General features: G+C 33.9%; 1 protein-coding gene across 1 annotated transcript in view; it reads right to left on the reverse strand.

The window, feature by feature from the left end:
• Positions 1–24714, reverse strand: part of LOC145260380 (cadherin-related tumor suppressor-like) — a 736127-nt gene that overhangs the window by 58731 nt on the left and 652682 nt on the right. The window contains exons 8-9 of the mRNA XM_080118334.1: positions 19099–19279; positions 5760–6010 (exon numbers count right to left, since the gene is read on the reverse strand). Of these exons, the coding sequence (XP_079974460.1) occupies positions 5760–6010; positions 19099–19279 (432 nt within the window). The remainder of the gene's footprint in view (positions 1–5759; positions 6011–19098; positions 19280–24714) is intronic.

Raw genomic sequence — 24714 nt, forward strand, 5'->3', positions numbered from 1 at the left:
CTAAAGAACTGGGCCAAAACAAAACTGACACTAAAGAACTGGGCCAAAACAAAACTGACACTAAAGAACTGGGCCAAAACAAAACTGACACTAAAGAACTGGGCCAAAACAAAACTGACACTAAAGAACTGGGCCAAAACAAAACTGACACTAAAGAACTAGGCCAAAATAAAAAAGGTACAAATAGAGAATAGTTCAAAGTTTGTCTATTCATTTCTTTAACGTAATTAAATGATTATTTAAAAAAGAATACCGTTTTTTAGCTTTCTTAAATGTCTAATAATAACTGAAATTCCAAACTATGTCTCAAAAATGCCAATATTATTTTCTTTAACCGCATTACGTAAGCCACGTATTGCACAAAAAAATAAATAGACAGACCATCCGTAATTGACACCTCACGGACATTGAGATTTTTTATCTTTGATGGAAAAAAAATTAAAAAAAAAAAAAAAACACTTGAAAAAGGACATTATATGGTTGAAAGTTTGCACATTCATTTTTTTTTTTAGAAACATATCAATCTCTTTGTTTTTTTATATCTAGTAATATAAGATTTAGATATATCTAAATCTTTATTTTATTCGCCACTGTAAGGATATTTTATTTAAATCTCAAATACCTCATTGGAATATACTATAAAAATTAGAAGACGAACAAAAAATCATTAGTATTTGTTTTATTACTTGTAAGTCACTAATTATCAAGAGCCGAAGGCCACTCGAGGATAAGGGTTAATGAATGTAAGATGCTAGCATAGTAATCGTTAATGGTGTAAATTGGGTAGAATTTGTAAGCAGTTTTTTTTCCACCTCCAAGTGATTTTAATCATAAAAATTGTAAGTCCGTTGGGAAGTCATAAAAAACGTTACGCTGTCATTTTTCTTTGATGACGGGGACATGATTCTTGCAATATATTTTAACAATCAAACATGATTTTCTTTTTCTGTGTGAAAATTGATATCACAATAAAAAGTCTAATATATTTGTTCTTTTCTATGGTACATTTAATTGCCCGCGAAAAAAATATAAATAGTATTTCAGCTTTAATTAGTTGGTTAGATAAATTGTAATACTCTACTTCGCGTTTTATTACAATTTATTGAATAAACGTTATTAAAAGCAACACAGTCTTCCACTTTTATATAATTCTAGCATTTCAGTCCGGCGTTGCCCGAGTGTTTGGCGGTGCATGTTGAAAAAAAAAAAAAGCGGTCATTTTTTTTTTAAACTTTGACCCTTATTATGACCCATTAACATTTATTGTTTTGGGCTCAAATCAATTTATTAAGTTAGATCCATGTCCAAGGAACCTATATCTAAAATTTCAAGTGTTCAGATCCAAATTGGTGCAGGAATTTGGTAGAGTTCTCAAAGGTCAAATCGTTGAATTTTGATCCCTTAACAGCCAATTTCTGGTCGAAAACCGATTACAAAGATTTTCAGTATCCTGTATATCAAATTTCGAGTCTGTAGACTAAAAATTGACAGAGTTATTGCGTAGGAAAAATGTACATAGACACACACACACACACGTTCATATATATATATATATATATATATATATATATATATATATATGACTAGCAGTTCAACCCGGTTTTGCTCAGGTCCTATGTACTGCTCCTAACTTTATGTGCATATGTACATGTTAAGTGAGCATATGCACCGTACTGCCTTTCTATATAATAGGCTTCCTAAACTACCATAGAGGAAAGTTTGTAGAGACCGCAGAGTTCGAATTTTTTAAAAACTTTGGCCCCAATTTTGACTCCTTAAAATTTATTATTTGGGGTTCAAACCAAATTAAAATGCTTGACCCATATCCAAGTAACCTACATTACAATTTATAGTGTTTAGACCCAAAATTGTCGGAGGAGTTTGGTAGAGTTTGCAAAGGTCAACTCTGTAAACTTTGACCTCCTGGCAGCCAAAATTTTGCCCAAAACTGATTATAAAGCTTGTTACATGTCTAAATACCCTTTATGTAAATTTTCAAATGTTTAGACCGAAAATTAACTTAGTAGTTTGCTAGAGACTTCAAAGGCAAAATCTTTTGAACTTTGACCCCTTAGAAGCCAAATTTTCAGCAAAATCCAATTAAAAAGCTTGGCCTATGTCTGAATACACTTTATATAAAATTTCAAGTGTTTAGACCAAAAATTGGCTGAGTAATTTGGTATAGACAGCAGAGATCAATTTTTTTTAAAATTTTTGTTGCCAATTATAACCCCCTAGTATTTATTGTTTTGGGCTCAAATCAAATCATAAAGTTAGATCCATGTCCAAGGAACTTATATCTAAAATTTCAAGTGTTTAGACCAAGTTTTTGGTAGAGTTCTTAACAGCCAAATCGTTAAACTTTGACCCCTTAACATCCAAATTTCTGGCCGAAAACCGATTAAAAAGATTTTCCCCAAATCTCAATACCCCTTATGTCAAATCTCGAGTCTGTAGACCAAAAATTGACAGAGTTATTTGGTAGGAAAATGTACACACAAAGACACACACTTTCACTTTTATAGACATAGTTACCAATCGTTTTATTGCTATAGCCTAGAAATCGCCAGCTTGAAAGGAAAACAATTACATGCGTATGTTCTTTTACTTACAAAGGAGAATCACTTATCAAGGCCTGAAAGTCACTCGAGAGTAAGTTTTTTTTATGGAATTTGCGTTTAGATTAAGGCACAGATATTGTTGATAGTGGTTGTAAATAGACAAGTGTTTCCCATCTCTCTTATTATAATCAAGCTTTCAAATAATCGACGGCATTTTTTGTTGAGAAAAAAAACAAACTTTTATTAGAATAGTACAGACCGGAAGTCTGTAGACATAGAAGAATTTTCGAGGAATCTGTTAAATTCATCTCAATTTTAACTCATTTTTGCTTAATAAAACCAGCCATTATAAAGGCCCAAATTATAGCCATTTTTCTCTCATGGTAAATTGTACCGAATGAGGATTGAAACCAATATTTGCATTTTCCCTAAAACAACATATTAGACGTACCCGTAATCCGTTGGGTAACAATAAGTAGTGAAATATTTTGACAGTAAATTTACTGTTTACGAATAATATCTCTTCTCGTCTGCGTTCTTAATATTTGCTGTTTTGTTTGATGTATTGTGTCTAGTAGAGAGAAACGTCACATGTCTGGCAGCTTAGTAGACTCAAAACATTGTCACAATCTCTATTGAATTGGATAATAAGAACTACAGATGGACACGGATAATAATTAAAAAAAACAAAAAACGATGAGAGATGAATGGCCGGGTTCTCTGGAGACGAGATTTATTAGGAATGAAAATTGCCAACATCGCCAGGCCGGCTTATAAATAACTAATATGAACATCAGGCCACGAAATGAATCATTTATTTCATCGTGTGGTGAGATTAATCGAAAGAATTACAGCAATGATGTAACAATTCAATTACGGGTAGAGAGAATTTTATTAAAATGAATGACGCCAATAATAAAGAAATTCTATTATAGGAATTATAATTGCTCTAATGAAATGTTACTTTTAATATAAGGGTCATTAATGACGACCCAAACACTAATTCCATGGTGATAGGGTTTGTTTGGAAATAGCTTAAAATGATATTTCTCATATCAAGTTTAATTGTCATTATGAATTATGGTAATGCTTGCTAGATATGGGATGAGGCGGAGTATTTTCTCTTAGCTCAGTGTATCGTGTTCAAATTACAACGGGGCTATCAATAAAATATAAGCACGTTGACAAACTGGATTTCATTAGGTCATTGAAGTTAAGCCTGGTTTAGTTTGGTTAGTACCATATGGGTGACTATTTGGGACTAGTAAGCGCTACTCGTAAGAGAACGATGATACCTTCTCGCAAAAAAAACAAAAAAACAAAAAACAAAAAATAGCACTTAAAATTGTCTCGCTTGAGTGAGACACATGCGGACATTGTAATATTGATATTTCCTAGAAAATTTTCTCTTCGAATGAAGTCACCTAGGGACTATATTGCACCAAGACATTGGAAGATATATCACTTTCATCGATATCTAATATAGATTTACATCAATGCCGCTTAGTAAATCGTCTGTAAATGCGTTAAATGAAGGCATAACTCAGTGAGTGTCGAGAAGAAGCTAACAGCTGAATAAAAACTGAAGAGTAAAACAGAAAAAAAATGAGACCAAGAAAAACTAGACTATAGTATCAATGGTATACGTATAAATAATAGAGTAGATTAAACTTTCGAGCTTAGTGTGACAACCCGTATAAGAGAAAGAAAACTCGTAAAAAGACTAGCTTTTCAACTCACATTGATACTAACGGTGGCTGAGTTGTTAACACCACTGTCTGACTGCTTGGAGATTGCAAGTTCAAATCTACTTATCTCCACAAACATTTTCACTTAGGATGTTGACAACCTCACTTGGTCCCTCCCGCAAGTGGCAGTTATCTTTCTGGAAAACATTCTAACTAGTAAGATATCCGGAAAACCAATTCCAACAAAAATCATCTGATTCACACGAAAATGAATGATGTTATTCTACTACTAATACTACTACTACTACTACTACTACTACTATTACTACTATACCACACGCCCATACATTGATCTAGCATAGCGGTCAAACTTTTAGGGAAAGAAAATTTGTTTTTACATATAAGAACATACACCTATAAGTAATAATTAGTAAGTTGCAGAAACATAACAAATAATGTTCGTCGTTCGTTGATCTATATGTAAAAGGTTAGATATTATATAGAATTTTACTTTGGCAATTTAAAGTATTCTTTTGTTGAACTCAATATTTTTTATAATAAATCTCGTATTTACTATGGTTTTTCAAATCTCTTGTACTCTATAATAACGAGTAATATATATATATATATATATATATATATATATATATATATATTATATAAAAGTGAACGTGTGTGTACATTTCTCTACGCAATAACTGTCAATTTAAGTCTACAGACTCGAAATTTGATATACAGGGTACTGATCTGTTGAAAAGTCTTTGTGGTCGGTTTTTCGGCCAGAAATTTAGCTGTTAAGGGGTCACAGTTCAACAATTTGACCTTTGAGAACTCTACCAAACTCCTCCACCAATTTTGGGTCTAAACACTTGAAATATTAGATATAGGTTTTTTGGATATGGATCTCAATAACTTGATTTGAGCCCAAAACAATAAATGTTAAGTGGTCATAATAGGAGTCAAAGTTAAAACAAAAATTGACCGCTTTTTTTCTTGCTCAACATACACCTCCAAACACCCGGGCAACGCCAGGATGAAATGCTAGTATATATATATATATATATATATATATCCTGTTACACAAAGCGAGTGAAAAACTAACCTTGCAGACAAATCCTTTATAGTATTTACGGAAATTAACTAAGCAAATAGCAAGTTAAACAGCGTCTTTCCCTCAATATATTTCTATAAAGAGTCTTTTGTTTTGCATTTTATGCCGCTTTGTACGGTTGCATTTTTCCTTTTTAACTTTCCAGTTTGAGACGTTTCCTGTCTTACATCTTTGACTACACTAATTCTTCGTTATTTTTATAACACTAAGCATATTAACACGAACTGTCGAAGGATTTTTTTTTTTTTTTAGTAATTTTATATATAGTTTATATTCGTTAAAATTTTAAGTTCTATAAAACTATAACTGGAACCGAATAAGCAATAAACATTTCGCAGAGAAACCTGTAAGAAAATATTAACATGGAAAAAGAAAAAAAAAACGTCAAGAATGTCTTACCTTTACGAGTAGGACTGTAAATTGTTTTATTGTATGACTTTTGGTTAAACTGGGGTTTATTGTCATTTCTGTCTTTGACAATAATAGACACCGGTACACTTGTACGTCGCGACGTATAGCCAGCATCCTGTGCGACCACTTCAAAATTGTATCTATCTTTTTGTTCGCGGTCAAGAACAGCTGTGGTCAAGATTGTCCCATGGGCAGGGTCGACAGTGAACTTGTCCTCTAAGTTACCAATTAAGGAATATCTATAAAGACAGAAACACGAATATGTAAAAATAGATAAGCTGAATTATTACAAAAAAAAAAAATGCATTTGTTCAACCCAAACAAGGTACTGAATCGTCAGGAATTACTGTGATAGAGTCAGATTTATAGGAGTCAACGTTGGTAAGTGTTGAGCAATTTTTTTTGTTAGAAAGGAGTCACCACTTATGAAGTGCCGAAGGCCACTCGAGGATAAGGATTAGTGGTCAATGAGATAACAACGTAGTGATCGTTACTTGTGGGAATTTGATTATTTAAGGAGCCGACTCGACAATACTTCATAACATCGAACTTAAAGACAACTATGTTGTAGTTAGCTGAAAAGCAGGTCCACGGTAAAGAGTTTCACAGGCACGCAATTCTAGGAAATAAGCTTTAATGAAATTTGCGTTTAGATTTATGTATAGATAGAGAGTGGATGGAATTATTGACAGTGGTTGTAGCTAGACAAGTGTTTATAGTGAATATTTACAGGTGGAATAGATTGAAGCTCAGTCGAGCACTGGCTATAAAAATACCGATGAGACCGACGGATTCGCAATGTCCCTTTTGTGAGAGAGAGGTTGCAAAGATGAGAAAACACACCACTTACTAGATTTTGAAGCTGGTTTTGAAGCCCGTCAACACAGGAAAGGAAGCTCTGAGCAGCTCCTCCCCATATGTGGCAATACTATTCTCGAACATTAAAATGCTTTTTACTTTAACAGGTTATTTTCGTGAATTGCTAGACTTTGGAATTCCCTGTTTCCCACTTCCTTGACTGTTCATATTACATTTAATTTTTTTGCATGTTAAAACATCTCGCTACTCAACTCTATATTGTCCTCCTGTAGGTATGGTCCCAAATAGGAGATGTTTACATCCAAGTAGCTATAAGTCTTGTTCAGGGCGAACAAAGCAGGACAAAGTAGGAGAAAAAATTGCATGGTGATACTATCTGGAAATTAAGGAGCAGGAAAAATTCCAAAGGAGATACATGCTAATAGGAGATACTCTGCATATTTGTGTGGCCCTTTTTACTTACTAAATAAAATTTTTATTTACTTAGTAAGCAAAAAGTTAGTTAATGCTATAATTTGACCTTAAACAAAAGATACAAAAATCATCATAATAATAATATATATATATGCACACACTATTATTTAAAAAAAAAAATTGTGTATGCTAGTTCATCCCTATGGACTCCTAAACAGCTGAGTCGATTTTTATGCAATTTCACACAAATGTACTTTATGTATCTGGCAGTTTTCTCAGGTTTTGTATTGTAATGTCTTCGATAAGTACCGATAATCGAGAAAATCCAATGAAAGAAAGAACAGGTGATACGGCCTAACATCACAAGTAGATTTGAGAAGTTTTATTACCACACAAGCAGAAAAGTTCGGCATATAAAATCAACAGCAGGCTCTTTGATATAACATGGGCACGTTCGAAATAATCGTTTGTGTTTAAACCACGATTTAACTATGGTATTTGATATTTGTATTCTAAAATATTTCAAGCCATTTTATAAAAATTATTTTATAAAATCAACAGGCTCTCTACAGTGCAATGTAGACTACAATGTGCAGTGGACTAATTGCAAGGAGTATTTAAAAATGGGCAATTTTACTGATTTCGATGACAATAAAATAGTGTGAAACATTTGTTGATCCTCATTCATTCCAGAACAACGTCGGGTCTTCATACTAGTGTGTGTGATTATATATATATATATATATATATATATATATATATATATATATATATATACTCATTCTAGGAAGGAAGATATCCAACACATTAAGAATAATTGAACTTTAACAAGAGTCGTTGATAGTGCTCAATCAAAGAGAGCAAATTATATATTTTTTTTATTCATTATGTAAATAAATGACTGTAATTACATAAAGATATATATATATATATATATATACACACACACACACACTAAAAAAATGTTGTATATATATATATACACACACACACACACTAAAAAAAATGTTGGGGTTTGAAGAGTCTAGTTCATAATATGTAATAGATTCATACTAAGAGCGGCATTAATGACTGAACATTAACCAGGGAGAAGAATATATATCTCTCTCTCGTGTAGATGCTGGTATTATCATTTTAATAGAAACGTTGGTAGGTTTAACACGGCACGTACACACATATTGTGTTTGGTTTTGCTATGTTGTCTTCTTGAAATGGAACGCCATTGGTGGTGGTCGTCGACTCAATGGCTGTGTTGTCGGCCGTGGCTATCTCATCTCGTACAAGGGGGTTCATTGGATCGTGCTCACCAGTTCACATGCTCTGCCGACTCATGTTGGTGCCAACCAGCCTCTGTGCTCGATCACGGCTCAAAGCTTTTAAGCCTAAACGGCGACAAGCGTCGCCACGGTTTTATGGGTTTTTACGAGTTGACAGACAATGCTTGTATGTGTGTATATTAGAATTTGTGTATGCATATATAAGAATTTGTTCTTGCATTTGTGCGTATACAAAGATTGGCCGACGCGCGTGTGTGTGTGTGTATAAGAGAGTGAATGAGAGAGAGAGAGAGAGGGGAAAAGAGAGGAAAGGTTGTCCATAATTCACAGTTTGAGGGTGAATCAAACTAAAAATCTTATATATATATATATATATATATATCGTCGACTTTCCCGTATTACAAGGCATAAGATTCGAAAGTTGGATTTGAGTGGTTGAAGTCCGGTGCCTTACCAACTGGCAAGGCAGATTATATCGTACTTCAATAGAACCATCCGTTTATTTACATATTTACGATACTGATAACAGAAAAAAAAGAGACAAAGCTCCTATCTCCTTTTCTATCGACAAGAGAGACTAAACTATTTTTTGTCGTTCTGTTTTAATAATTGAAACCTATTTTGCTCCTGTCCTGTTATTAAGGTTTTTCTCCTTTCCATCACACACAAGGCATATTGCCAGCTGGACGTAATAGGCAAGCTATGGAAGCTGGCAGGAAGTAATATTTTCGCTGAGAACTATTTAGTATGAAGAAAGCGGAGAGTACAACACCCGAAATATTGGATAAATAGCAACAAATCAGGAAAACAGTAAATTACACATAATTAATAGCCGGGGTCGATTTCACACGCAATCAAAATATTTCCAAGTCGTCTCTTGCCGAGGCTAAATGACAAAGCTCTATTGACTCCATCGTTCCAAATCATGGACCAAAAGCACCTAAAACCGTACACACTCAAATATCTGGAACCATCGATACCACGTACAAGTTACCTCCCTTTATCTCAGCTTATTTTCCATCTCCATTTCTATATCTTTATACTTCCACTTACTTTCTATTTATCGTACGACAAAACTATCATGGCCAATGAAATAGGGGAACAAATTTAACTGTTATGAAAACCTAAAGTAGATTAATAATAAACAGAATGTAATTTTGGTTTAAATATTTTTATGACATATCAGCTCTTTGGAGTAATTAATTCGTTTACTTTATGGAATTATTTTCATCCTGTAAATTCTTTAAATCTTAGAAAGTTTTTACAAAGGCCAACAAAACAAAATGTGTGAAAAATATACAAGGAAAATGTTAAACGCAAGATGAGTTACTTTTCTAGTTGTTTTGTGTTTTAACATATTTAAAGCATTATTTTTAGTCCAAAAGAAACTGCGTCCACTGTTTAATTAGGAAGAAAAAAATGAAGACTGTCATAGGTAATGTACACGGACTCATTTTGTGTTCAATCCGTTCTTAGAAAATTTCAGCTACGAAAGATAGTGATCAACCTAAGCACATCAAGTCCAGATCCAATCACTTGTGCAATCATTGAAGAGGGAATATAACAAAGTTCTAATTTGTTTTTGACCAGCGTACACTTTAACAACAAATCCGTCAATAGAAAGAGTCGTAAGAGCAATGCTATGATGTACGTTCTATTGCAAATTGGGGATTAAAAATTAGCTGCCATCTCTTCATGTGAAGTCAAAAGAGAAAAGATTTTTATAAAATAAAAGACAGAAGAAAATTATTTTCAAGAAAATTAAGAAATGCTTAAACAGCAAATTATAATTCCCATTTTACCATCATGAAAATCTATAGAATTAAAATGGAATGACATTTGTTCATTAAGGAATTATTTTTAATTGAACAAAAGAGAAAAGAATGTCAACTTTTCAATTGAAAAACCAACAAAAACTGACTATTGATTCGAAACAAAGACAAATTACGAATTCTTTAGAAATGAGCGGTTTTTCAGATTACGTCTGTTATTTTTGCTGTATTTTTTAATTTTTATTTTTACTAACAATATTTGACATGTTGCAAATGTCGCAGTTTCTTTGTAAAAAGCCAAGAAATTATATTTAAGTAAGCATGAAATAAGTATATGAAGCGAAAGTATTAATCACAAGACCTTCAATATCAGATATAAGTGTCGCTGCCACTAAGTGTGACAGTTTTTTTTGGGGGGGGGTTATTTTTGAAAGACGTCACTTGAAAATTCAACAACCCTGACTTCTGTTCATTTAGTACTATTTTCGAAAACAAGAACGAATTTATTTAGATACGTCTATTCAATCTGCGCGATTAGCGATGGAAATTAAGCATGGGGACCCGGGGTTGCGCGGGTGTTTGAAGATGTGTGTTGATCAAAAAAATATGGTAGTAGTAAGGCAAGCTCGAACCCGTAACGCGAAAGAGGAAAAGAACGTGGAAAAAAAAAGTGGCGTTTTGCTGTTACGACCAACGGAAAACTGGAAGTGACAGGTTTAAATTAAGGCTACACTTTCGAAAATATCGGCGAAAAAAAAGCAACTCCTCCCTGTAGAAAAGTGCCCAGTTGAGGGTGAATAAATGAATGTTTTTAGCCAATTTTTTCGGTATTTGTCGTCTGACGGATCGAGCTTCAAAACGATCTTGTGAAAATCCGTCGCCTATGTCGAAAGTTTTAGGCAGACATGCAAACATACATGCATTTATATATTTGTAGCTCAAATTTTCGACCCAAACCGATTAAAAAGCTTGACCTATCTCTGAATACCCTTTATGTAAAATTGTTTAGACCAGAAATTGTCTGAGTAATTTAGTAGAGACCGCAGAGGTCATTTTTTAAAAAGCTTTGCCCCATATTATGACGCCTTAACATTTGTTTTGGGCTTAAACCAAGTTAGATCCATGTCCAAGAAACCTATATCTAAAATTTCAAGTGTTTAGACTAAAAAAAAAAAAAAAAAAAAAAAAAAAAATATATATATATATATATATATATATATATATATATATAAAAGATAGAGAGAGAGAGAGATAGAGTAACAGAGATATGTATATTACTTTTTCACTTCAATATACTTATAAGCGAGATACATAAAACGTTTATATTCAATTCCACCCGAAGAATTTTTCAAAATAATTTCTACCATGTCTTTTTATAAGAAAATATTAAAAATATAATTATAAAAGAAGGATGGTAAAATTTCAACTTTCACAGCTAGCCCGACGAATTCCTTTGAGGGACTAAGCACAAAAGTTTATGTGTAACTTAGCTTTTGTACTACTAAGCTTATATAGTGTCGTGAATATTGTACCGTGAATTTTATAGCTTCTAACGTTTGGAATCCATCGCCCCTCCCTTTCCAACCTACACGTGAAGAGGAAACAAGGTTTCTTACACGTAATGTATCTGTATTGACATTGCTTGCCTAACGGAAAGAGTGAATCTAGTTTTTTTGGGTTTTTTTACGTAGGCATCAACACTTATCAAGGCCCAGAAGCCACTCGGGGATAAGGGTTAAAGAATGTACAGTAGTCAATTGAATAGTATAGTAATCCTCAGTAATGGACATTCGGTAAATTTGTTAACTTAAGTGGACGGCTCATCAAGAACTTGTTTACGTTGGACTTGAAGACAACCATATTATAGTCAGCGGAGAAAGCAGGCAAACGGAAGGCAGTTCCACAAGCGTGCAATTCTAAGGAAGAAAGTTCACTAGAAGGAATTGTCTCCATAATCAAATCCATCTGTTGACGTTTTATGATTAACCGCTGCTTATATACCTTACACGATTGTCCATCGCACACACACATTTCTTAGTTAGTCCGTATGTTACGCTTTCAGTAATTTCTGAAAGTACTTCTTTTAAACTCCTCGGTCTAACGTTCACAGGAAACACAAGTTGGAACAATTACATTGAGAGAATTGCCAGGACCGCTGCGAAGAAGGTCGGCTCTCTCTATCGTGCTGGAAAGCTATTGACACCCGAAAGTATCCTGTATCTCTATAAGGCCACCATTCGCTCATATATGGAGTATTGTTGTCATATTTGGGTTGGTGCATCTTCTACTAGTCTCTCACTCCTAGACAAGGTTAAAAAAAGAGACGCCAACCTAATAGGTCCTGAACTGTCATCTAAGCTTCAGCCTCTGTCCCACCGACGAAATGTTGCATCCCTCTGCCTGTTCTACAACTATTTTAATGGTGAATACTCTGAGGAACTGCAAGCACGACGACCCCACGAGGTAAATACCCTCGACAAATCCGATAAGCAGCTAAACCCTAACCCTACACAGTAGAACTTCCTAGATGTAAAAGATCTTTCTACTCCAATAGTTTCTTCTCCAGAACCGCTAGACTTTGGAATTCCCTTCCGGATTCCTGCTTCCCCAACTGTACTGACATGCAGAAGTTCAAGTGTAACGTGAACCTACATCTTGCTGCCAAACTCTCCACATAGTACCCCTGTAGCTTACGTCCCTGATAGTAGACTCCTACATCAAAGTGACAATGTGCCTTGTTTGAGGTGAAAACGTAAAAAAAAAAAAAAAAAAAAAAAAAATACAGTCAAAACTAGTTCTACATAATATTACGTTAAAGCAAGTTTATTTCCGTAATCACCCCATGCCTCTTATTAGAAATGGAATCGTTCGATAGGCGAATACATAATGCAAAAAAAGCAATTTTAAAAAACTTAATTTTGGTGCGCTATTATGTTGAAAGTGAAACTAACTAAAATACACTTTCATTGTCTTTGAGCCTGGATTAATGTGTAGAATCTGTTCTATTTAAAGACGGCGCAATAATATCATGGGGTATGCGTTTGTACTGGACATCAGTAGAATGTAAATATGCAACAGATTCTTTGAATAGTATTGAAGATATACCGACATAAGCGGATATATTCTGAATGCACATTAACCAGAATAATTAAATATGTTGCAATTATAACAAAGTTTTTACAATAATATCGTAAAGTTTCCGTTCGCACTGGACGCCCATTATTTTTTAAAAGCAAAGCCATAATCTAAAACTGATAAGGAATACAACTGTGAAATTTCCACGGATCCTGCTAGAATATATATTAATCATAATATGTCTTTGAATTAGGTCCGTCCATGGAATAAGCGGCTTATTTAATCACAAAGCAATTTGGCTTCCAACAAAGAAATCGATTTATAAATAACAGCTTTTAACTTTAGTATAAATTCGCCCGGATAAAATATCATTTTTACATTAACCCAGATATGCATGACGCATAACTAGTTGTGGATGATTTTAATCAGCTGCACAAAACCGATAGAATATAATTGCGCCCGAATGAAGATTTTTCGGAACGATTAGAAAGTATAGAACAAAAACAGCAGCGAGTTAAAAGTTTATTAACTAAACTTTAATTTTCTACGAGTGTTACACATTGCGTCACCGATGACGCTAGACAAAATATTTGCTTCACCAGTCTTCGTATTCGCTATTTATTTAAATACATGCGTACTATATTCATGATTAAAATAGGACTATCGTTGACATTATAGAGTAAGGTGCATCGTTCCGAATTTAAGGAGGCTGGACTATATATTTGCTTTGTCGCGTCCCTTCATCACACGAAATAATTTCGTGTATCATATAGTTTACACTACACACGGCAAAAATAGGCCATGCATGATCAGTTAAACAAACTCTTATTCATTCGCGGCTATATAGCATCCTGTGCTGGTTATACAAGTACTTGATAGCATGGGTACCCCTCGACGTAAATATCTTCGGAGAATACAAGTAGCAAAATCCCACCCTTTCATTGCTGAAGTCCCCAGATGCCGAAAAAACGTTTACTCCAATAGTTTCTTCTCTCGAACTTTGAAATTCTCTCCGTTTTTTTTTATTCGCTAGTCGTGTTAACATTTAAAAATGTAAATGTAATACAAAGACATCTCGTTGCTCAACTCCCTACTTAAAGTGCCTCTGAATGTATTGCCTCTAATTCACAGTAGTCCTAAAATATCAGTGGTATTGTGCCTGGTTTGGAGGATGATAATAATAACTACTATCAGAACCCGTGAAAATTTCACGGTAGTTAACATTTTTTTTAAACACATTATAAATAAAATGTATAACAAATAAAACAATGATGAATTTTAAATTTTTTTAGCAAAATCTTTTTTAACCTTTTAAAATTAAAAAAAATATTGATTTAAAAAGTTTAGATTTTTTGTTCAATGAAAATTCAACAACACATTGTTTTTTTGTTTTTTCTGAAAATATTTTCAATATAAATTATAAAGGAATAGATGTCAATTCACTTGCACATTTTTTTTTTAATTTTAAAAAGAAACTATATTTAAAAAGACTTAGTCTCCTATTAACATGACATGTTTTTAAAATTATAAAATAAAATAGCAAATTTAAGACCGTAAACAGACAGCCATGTTTTTTTAATTTTTTGGGAAGAATGGTTTTAATGATTTTTAACTGATAAAGAGCGACTATAAAAGGTGGTTATTCATTTCTCATTAATTAACGTTTACAATGTTTTTTGTGACTCTGGACGTACGGACAAGGAAATTAATAGTTAGATGATGATGATGATAACTATTAGGAGCCGTGAAAATTCCACGGAATAATAAATATATTTAATCCGCTCAAATGTTTTGATAGAGTTGATATTTTTTCTGGATAACACAAAAATAGTTTTCTGGACAGGAAAGCGAATGCAATTTTTGAAGGCCAAACACCTTTTAAAAAAAGTCAAATTTGACTTTAAAAAGGTCCATCTAATAAACTCAATTTATATTCTCCTTATATACTGCAAATCCCAAATTACAGGATAATCTCCCTTTCCATTAAGACAAAATTGTACAGCAAAAATATGTGAGTGACCTCCCTTTGATGCAATATCTAATTACTCAAAGCGTTGCATACTGACTAAGGAAGGAACAACTAAAATACAATAATAATAATAATAATAATAATAATAATAATAATAATAATAATAATAATAATATATATAAGATGATTGATAATTTATAATTAAAATTAAAAATCGGTTTCATAAGGAAGAACAAACAAAATTAATAAATTGTACGATCGTTTCGGAAACGATGTTTTTATTGTGATAGACATTGAGTCTTGGACAATAATTTTATCATATAGTTTTTTAAAACAAAGTCTCCTCATTAGCAAAATATTGGGTGAGGGTTTTTAAAAAACTATATGATAAAATTATTGTCCACGACTTAATGTCTATCACAAAAACATCGTTTCCGAAACGATCGTACAATTTATTGATTTTGTTTGTTCTTCCTTATGAAACCAATTTTTACTTTGAATTATAAATTATCAATCATCTTACTTATATATGAAAATAGCTCTAGGATATATATGCCTATCGAGCTTATTATATATCTACATTACAACAAGCACTGTTTTATTTTATTTTAATTGTATTAATGAATGTACTAATACATTAAAATATACTCGGCTCTTTAGACTCTTGTTCTAATCCCCCCTCTCTCTCTCTCTATATATATATATATATATGCATATATATATAATGTGTGTGTGTGTGTGTGGATGCACACTAACGTAAATAGAAATCGACGTATTCTAAATTAAAGAAAGACTGAAAAGGGCGGAGGAGATGGTTTAATGAAAGGAATAAATGCCTTAAATATTCCACCACGAAAAGCAAAGACCCTTAAATACCGGCATTGTTTGTGCAAGGCACCCTGCTTGACTTCTGCAACTGATATCCAACCATTAAAGCTGGTGGCTCTCTTACGAGGGACCTCACTGCGGTCCACACCGGATGATTTTGCTTTTATAAAGATCAACGAGACCCCCCGCTTTGCTAGCCCCGTGAAAGGCCTTCATACGAAAAAAGAAGCTACGGGTAGGATCAAGGAACTGTTTACATTTCCAAAGGTCATACAGAGACAATCTGTTAAAAATGGCATCTGCAAAGCTAATATTAAAGTTGGTAGGATTGTGGTCGGGGGGATTTGATTGCTCGAAATACCGAGACCCTCACTGATCTCATAGCCCACCCCAACCGGTGTTCGTTCCCACCATCGCGGATGGTTTGCTCTGACCCGAGACACGTATGACAATCTGCAACGATAAAAAAACACCAAATAGCTTCGCCTGATCCTGGGATGTAAAACTGTTTTGTTTGCTTTATTAAGATGAACAGATAGCGCCAGTCAACCTCAGCGATTAAGACAACAACCCCATAATGTGTAACAAGCAAATGTTTTGCGATCGTTTTTTTTTTGTTGTCGAGCAATAAATAAATATTTTGGATGTGCATTGATCCACAGTTGAAACTAACAGAATATGTCGTCACATTTAGGCAGAATTGAAGTTGTCTTAATTTTTTTTTTCACAAAATGTTTCTATGATTGCATTTTTGGAGGAATTTATTGCATCATATTTTGATTTAAAAAAACTTTCCAAAATTGTTATAAAAATGGCATTTTCTTTCCTGAATCAAGATAAATGAGAAAAACTATTGTTTCAAAATTCAAGATGTTGTCCATCTTACCGTTTATTTTTAAAACATGTTGAAATGTTCAACTCTTGACAGGACCTGTTTCGTAGCGCAGAATCAATCATGTAATTATTATGTCAATTTCTGAATTTATTTCTAGAAGTGTAAGCCATGTTTAGTTTCAGAAACGTTTCAGATGGTTCGTTGTTCTAAACAAGTCTTGAGAGGTGACTGGTTTGCAGTAGACAGAACAGTTTCCGATGGTTCGTTGTTCTAAACAAGTCTTGAGAGGTGACTGGTTTGCAGTAGACAGAACAGTTTCCGATGGTTCGTTGTTCTAAACAAGTCCTGAGAGGTGACTTGTTTGCAGTAGACAGTTCCATAGAGCAAAATATTCTTACCGTGTCGAGACGGGAAAAACATGTGAAATTGCTCCAGAAAAGGTTTAATATTTATGAACCAATTTTGGTTTCTGATTGGTTGGTAGCAGAAGGTGAATTAATTCGATTCGTCAGTTCCTAGCAGCATCGTTTATAAATAGAATCGTCTGACTGTGGGATCATACCCCATTCTTGTTCCAAAATATTGCAACAACCTTCAAGTTATCAAAAGAAAGGAACTCATCAACTTAAAAAATAAATAAATAAAGGAATATGGGCATGATTGTAAAATCCGAAAACCGGAAATAAAGGTGCAATTATGTTTTGTTTTAATCATTTTTAATCATTTTAATCTAATCATATAATGTCATGTATTTACATAACATTTTATAAAGGTGATATATTTTGTATATCCGTTTTCAGTATTTAGTTTAATGGTGCGCAATACATAAATAGAGCTAGGTAGTAAGTATACTTAGTTATAAGTAGGGCTGTGACAACAGTATTTTTTCTTTGTTTTGATTTTCAGGTATATATCCATTGATATCTTATAGGTTTATGTAGAATGATGTGATCCTCGGTTGATTAATTGTGTTTCACTGTGCCGAATATATACTCGAGAGTAAAAAAAAAAATGAAAAGAATATGCTGTTGTCATAGCGCTAGTTAGAATTTATAAAACTATATAAAGCAATTAAGCTACACAGAATGTTCTGTGTTTCATCGTCGTAAGCCTGACGAATCCTCACGAGAATGAAATGCGAAAACTTGTGTGGCTTAATTTCCATGGCTATATTATTACTATATATAATTATCTTCCCTGTTTCTTTTCTTAGTTAAACTCCGATTTATAATTCCTCTTTTCTATTTTCCCATTTTATTTCTTCACTTTTATGTTGATTTTTTAAAAATATTTTATGTTCTATTGTTGCACATTTAATTATTATTATACATTTATTTTAAAATCAACAATTAAAATATCTATTAACTATTTAAATTTCATTTGAATAGTTAAGAAATTTCTGAAATATTCATTCACTTGGGGGGGTCAACTGAAACAGAATTATTCATGGGCGTGTGAGCATTTAGAACGACTTTTTAAAGTTATTATGTAATAAGTTTATTATTTTTTCAGTTGCTGAGAACGCGAGAGAAGAATAGAAAGAGATAGAAATACGGAGGTAATCTAATTTATAAAACTATGCCTGTCTGTCTGTGGCTCCATAATTTCAAACTATCTCCTCCGAAATTAAAAATCGCAGACTGGCTTAAATGATTGAGTTTTTTCTTTTACAGGTCTTTAATCGGTTAAATAAGTTTTTAAAGTGGTAAAAATTGAATAAATATCGTTGAAAATTCACCTTAGTTTATTTTTAATCAGTTTATATGCGAGTCATGTTGGTACAGTGGTAACGTCACCCACTTCAAATATTACAGCTTTGCTTTCGGTTTCGATTCTAGCTGATGGCACCCAAATACTTTTAGTTTTGAAATCACGACTATAATAATATATACGAAATCTTGACAAATTAAAAGTTGGTACGAAAAAGAGGCCTGGGGGAGAACGAACTAGAGAAGGAAGTCTTAAAAGATGTTACATACTTCTATTAGTGAGACGACAACAACTACGGATGGCAGTGATTGCTGAGAATGCAGTTAGGAGATTCGAAGTTCCTATCCGTCGCGGTTACCACCTGACGAAGGCCAGAGGAATAGCTGGCCGAAACGTTGTGAAAAACAACAACTAATAAAGATAAAAACAACAACTAATAAAGATGAGAATAATAGTCCGAAATAAAAATAATATATATAATGCTCATCTCAAAAACGAATTCCAATTAAGGAATAATATATATATATATATACTTCTATTTTGTTATTCATGTCCCGGAGCAACATCGGTTACCCATGCTATTCTTATAAGCGGACACACTAAGGCGAGTCGTTCGTTTCGCACTTACCTAATAAATGCATTGATTCTTTCATCTTTATCTTCAGCTTTCACGGTAAGAACAGGAGAGTTGATCGGTTGATTTTCTTTGATATAACCGGTATATTGTGTCTGCAGAAATGTGGGAGTGTTGTCGTTGACGTCTTGGACTTCAATGTTGACAGTTCCGGTTCCGGTCAAAGGAGGCGAACCTAAGAATGAACGCAAAACAAGAGAACTTTATTAAAATAAAACATTACAAATAAAAATACACAATCAAGACAAAATATTAAAAAAATATTATTCATATTAGTCGCTATTTACTTGACTCCCCACGAGGAAAAAAGTTACACGATGACAATTCCTAGGTAGTGGTATTCAGCTCCCCAAAAGAGACAAATTTTATCAGTCAAGAAGGATTTTCCTCGAATCAACACAGTAAATAAACACTTTCAATTATGTATTTGCTAGAAAAAAATCACAATTTAATGAATCAGACAAGGCCATGAGAAGGGTTATGGCCGAGATAGTCAGAGGTAATCTCAGCTGGAATCATTGCAATCACCACAATACTACATTCTAGAAGCCATCCTACTAAAAATATCCCCAATATTGGGAATTCTTATTTTATTTATAAGTAAATATAAGTTCCGCTAAATTAAGCACTTTGTGAGAGATAAAATTAACCATTCAAATTTAATTACGTTTCGAGTTATCTTCCTTGAAAAGGATAGAATACTGCTCGGATTTCAAATTACTTGTGTTTACAATTAATATATTCTTAAAGCGTGATAGTCACTACGGTCAGCCGTAAGAAGTCAGAGTTCTAAAAACTCGTATTAAGAATTCTAATCGTACGACCAGTAGTACAATTAGACCATCCATACTAATGAGTTGAAGTACAGTAGAACCCCGGGGTACGGCATTAATCTGCTCTGGGATTGGGATCGTTAGGTGAAATCATCGTATGACGGTGATTAATCAAAATTTTATACAGCTAGAAGTCTCAAATGATTGACTTTTTTTTGTGGACCGTTCTTTTACGGGTCTTTAATCGGTTAAAATTAGTAACAAAATAGAGTACAGTATATATACACATATACATTATAAATAGTGTACGGCACGATCACGTTGAACACCGGTTCTCGTCAGATAACCGAAGTTAAGCAACGATGAGCCTGGCCAGTACCAGTTGGTGACCATTTGGGAAGGCGTATGTGCTTTCCGTTTATCTTGGCGTTGGTTCGAGTCGTGCTGAACCTCCACTTGCCACTGGTATTCAACAATGGTGACTTAAGAGGTGTGGTTGGAGATTGCGCAACTCTTGTCACAAAAATTTCAAGCGCTGGCACCATTTCAGTAGGTATCCATAGTCTGTCAAGATTGATGGAAGCTTTACATTATAAATAACATCGTAAGGCGGGGCAAATACCGTAACTAGCGGCCGGAAAACATTTCACATCGTAACCTGAAAAACAACCGTATCCAGGGGCTACAGAATATATATATATATATATATATATATATATATATATATATATATATATAGCAGTAATAGCATTTACAACCTCTATGGCACACTCCGAATCTAAAACAGGTTTCGAAAAGTTTTGATATTCTACCATGTAGTTCTTCGAGACTATAATTGAGTAATAGACGAAGATAGAAAATTGCTCACTTAAATTGTAAATTATGTAAGCAAGAAATTCCTAAGTAAAAGATAAAAATGAAAACTAAAATGAAAAAATAATAACGACTGAATCTGATCCGCGAATACTAAGTAACAGTGACCAACTAAATCAGAACAGAACATTTGTAAAATAAATATAGAAATAAAAATTAACTGTGAAATTTTTTTCCCCAATCTTTGACATTTTCTGGTTTTGTTTACAGTTGTGAAATGAAGACATCTAATAGGAATTTGATGGCATAGATTGAAATGTTAAGGGTTTCTTTTAACTGGAGAAAAATTGGACGAAGAAAAAAAGATGCGAAAGAAAACGAGCAAAGTTGGCAATAAAATCCGTTTATAAATGTTAACAATCCATATTTTAACCTCAATTATTGCATTTCCAAGCAGAAATACATTTAATTCTTACAGCAAAGGTCAATGAAAAAAGGAGAGAGAAAGACGGAGTTCTCGTTAATTCCTGCAACTTTTTTTTTTTTTTTTGTAAATTCTTTAGAAGATAGTTGGTTAGTTGGCTTTGTTTAACGACATATCAACCATTTCGGAATTATTTAATGCCAAATCCACTAAGTTTTTATGTTTCGAGTCCTATATACCTTCATTCATATATTTATATGGATTTATTTATTCATAGAGTTTGGTTTAGTTGTTTAGCTTTACTCTTGTCCGTTTATTTAATATCGAAACAATTAATTCTGGAAAAGGTTTTATTCCTAAAGTCCTTTATGTTGGAAACTATGTTCATGTTTATGTTTACTATGTTTATGTTGCCCTGAACTATGTTCAGTTTCTGTTCTGTCGCCTCTTGAATCTTCCGACCACTCTGTTAAATCAATTAAGATAAAAATGAAATGTAATAAGTCCCCAGACGTACCTCTCCATCGTACAGTATATCGATACACTAAGGCTGACTGGGATAGCTTCCGTACATTTATAACTGATCTACCTCTGCATTCAATATTTAAAAAGGATGTGTCCTCTATAGTATTAGACCTGACGGAATGGTTAATTGTATGTATTGATCGTTTCATACCCTCAAAAAAGTTTCAGCAAAAACCTAACAGCCAGCCATGGTTCTCTCCAGAATATGCTGCTGCCATTGCGCACAGAAATCACTGTTTCCAACGTAATAGATGTATGGAAACTAAAGCCGCTTTCAGGACTGCCAGCAACCATTGTAAGAAAGTAATAAAGAGCGCAAGATGGTTGTATGCTCAATCTGTTAAGTCCAAAGTAGCTGAGCAGCGGCTTGGTTCCCACCAGTTTTGGCAAATAGCAAACAGAATTCTGAACAGAAGTGTGCGCTCCATTCCAACTATCATCAATGGACCTGAGGTAATCTCGTCAGCATCAGACAAAGCCAAACTCGTTGTCAAGAACTTTGCAGCTAATTCTACCTTTTGCGATCAAGGCCGCCAACCCCCAATATTTCCTCCTGTATCTGAAAACACACTATGTGATATACGTATATCTGTACGTGATGTTGCCAAGCTAATCAAAAACCTTGATTCCAGTAAAGCAACTGGCCCGGACGGTATTCCAATTATAGTACTCAAAAAACTTCAACCTGAATTAGCGCCCATACTTACAAAACTATTTAAACGTTGTCTTAAGGAGAATAGTTTCCCATCTCCCTGGAAAATTTCATCTGTATGCCCTGTATTTAAGAATTCAGGTGATCGCTCATCCCCCTCTCAGTACAGGCCAATAAGTCTCCTGTGCGTCATGAGCAAGTTGCTGGAATCTGTTAAATACAGAAGTAATCAACCATCTCAACAAAAATAACCTTCTTAGTGACACTCAATATGGTTTCCGTTCTGCTAGATCTACAGCAGATGTGCTTACAGTTATATCTCATAGGATTAGCGAATCTCTCGACGGAGGCAACCTTTCTAGGGCAATTGCTCTTGACATATCTAAGGCCTTTGATAGGGTATGGCATAAAGGTTTACTTCATAAGATCTCTAGCTATGGTATAGCTGGAAATGTCTTCTCAATTATTAAATCATTTCTTTCTGATAGGTTCATAATAGTAGTAGTTGAGGGGCAAAAATCAGAAGCCCACAGTATTAATGCCGGTGTCCCTCAGGGGTCCATCCTGGGCCCAACTCTTTTCCTGATCTACATTAATGATCTTCCAAATCACACCCTTACATCATTTGTAGACATTTATGCTGACGACACTACCATTTATGGTAGCACATCTAAGACAGTAAACGACCAAGTTCTCTCCAATTCTCTCTCATCTGATCTTGAGCATGTAGTACAATGGGGAAAGGAGTGGCTGGTTACTTTTAATGCATCTTAAACCAAGCTTCTCTCTTTACATCATCAACATTCTGATCCACATCTGGCATCAATTGAAATGAATGGCTCTCGTCTTCAGGAGGCCTCAAGTTTTGACAAGCTTCTGGGCTTGACCATTACCCCTGATCTTAAATGGAACACGTACATCAAATCTGTTGCCAAGGCCGCTGGAAAAATGGTGGGATCTTTCTATCGATCCAGTAGATATCTCACTGCTGATGCAATTCTCTATCTATATAAGAGCCAGGTACGTCCAAGGATGGAATACTGTTGCCACATCTGGGCAGGAGCTGCTAGAAAGGACTTGTCCTGCCTTGATAGAGTTCAAAATAGACTTTGTAGCCTCGTAGGAGATGTCCTTTTCTCTTCCTTGCAACCTCTATCTCACAGAAGAGATGTTGCGAGTTTGTCTCTAATGTATCGTTATTTTCATGGAAAGTGTTCGACTGAGCTTCAATCTATGGTCCCCCTTCGCTAAACTTTCACAAGAAACACTCGTCTAGCTGTAAACACTATCAATAATTCCCCCCACTCTTTATCTGTGCCTAAACCTAAACGTAGATTCCATGAACAAAGCTTTTTTATTAGAACTGCACGCCTGTGGAATTGTCTTCCGTTTTCCTGCTTTCCGGCTGACTACAATATGGTTGTCTTCAAGTCTAACGTAAATAAGTTTTTGATGAGCCGTTCCATATAAGTTATCAAATTTAACAAATTTTCATTACTAATGATTACTATATTGTCCAATTTCTACTGTACACTCTTTAACCCTTGTCCTTGAGTGGCCTCGATAAGGAGTTGATACCTATAAAAAAAAAAGAAAAAGTCCAATGTGAACAAGTTCTAATTGAATCGTCCCCCTAAGTAGTCCAAGTTACAAAATTCCCACTGTTTACTATGCTAAAAGCACAATGACTAATGTATACCTATTAACCCTTATCATCGAGTGGCCTCTGGGCCTTGATAAGTGGTGACACTTGTAAAAAAAACAAAAAAACTTGTCAATGTTAGTAGGGTTTTAATGCTGCGGAAAATGCAACAGTTACCTCCCTTCGACCATGTAAAGAGTTGCCTCCCTTCGTCTGGGTTTATGCGACAAGTCATTTAATTGATTTATCTTTTTTCAACCGCTGATATGACTTCCAATATGGATTTTATTTGAAACTAAAAAGGTATGTTTTATTATTTAATTCATGAGTTAATATCAAAAGTTATTAATTATCTAATTAATTAACCAACACTTTATATGAATAAAATAAAATACGCTTGAAGTGCGCTTGAAAGCCAAATCACAACGTAATATAAAGAAAATAAACAAAGATTTTACTTGTTTGAAATTTATCATAATATATTTCAGAGGTATACGCCATCTTCAATGTGTTATTTTGTTATTTTTCTTTTCTTCTTGCCATGTTATAAAGTTTGAGAAAGAAGTCTGTAAGGAGCCGCACGTTGTATCTGGCGGTTGTATTTTGAAATATTTGTACTGTTCGTAGGCAACGCGAGAATAACAGCAAGAATGAGAGTTCATATAAAAACGTTTTATTTGAGTAAAATTATGCGAAGAGATTAAAAGCAGTGTACCAAATCCCGCATATGCAAATTAGGTGTGCGCGAGTGAGCCCGACAAGAAAAAATAATTAAAATGGA

This window comes from Euprymna scolopes, chromosome 3 (genome assembly GCF_053919585.1).
Source record: "Euprymna scolopes isolate OS-2025 chromosome 3, ASM5391958v1, whole genome shotgun sequence".
Lineage (NCBI taxonomy): Eukaryota > Metazoa > Mollusca > Cephalopoda > Sepiida > Sepiolidae > Euprymna > Euprymna scolopes.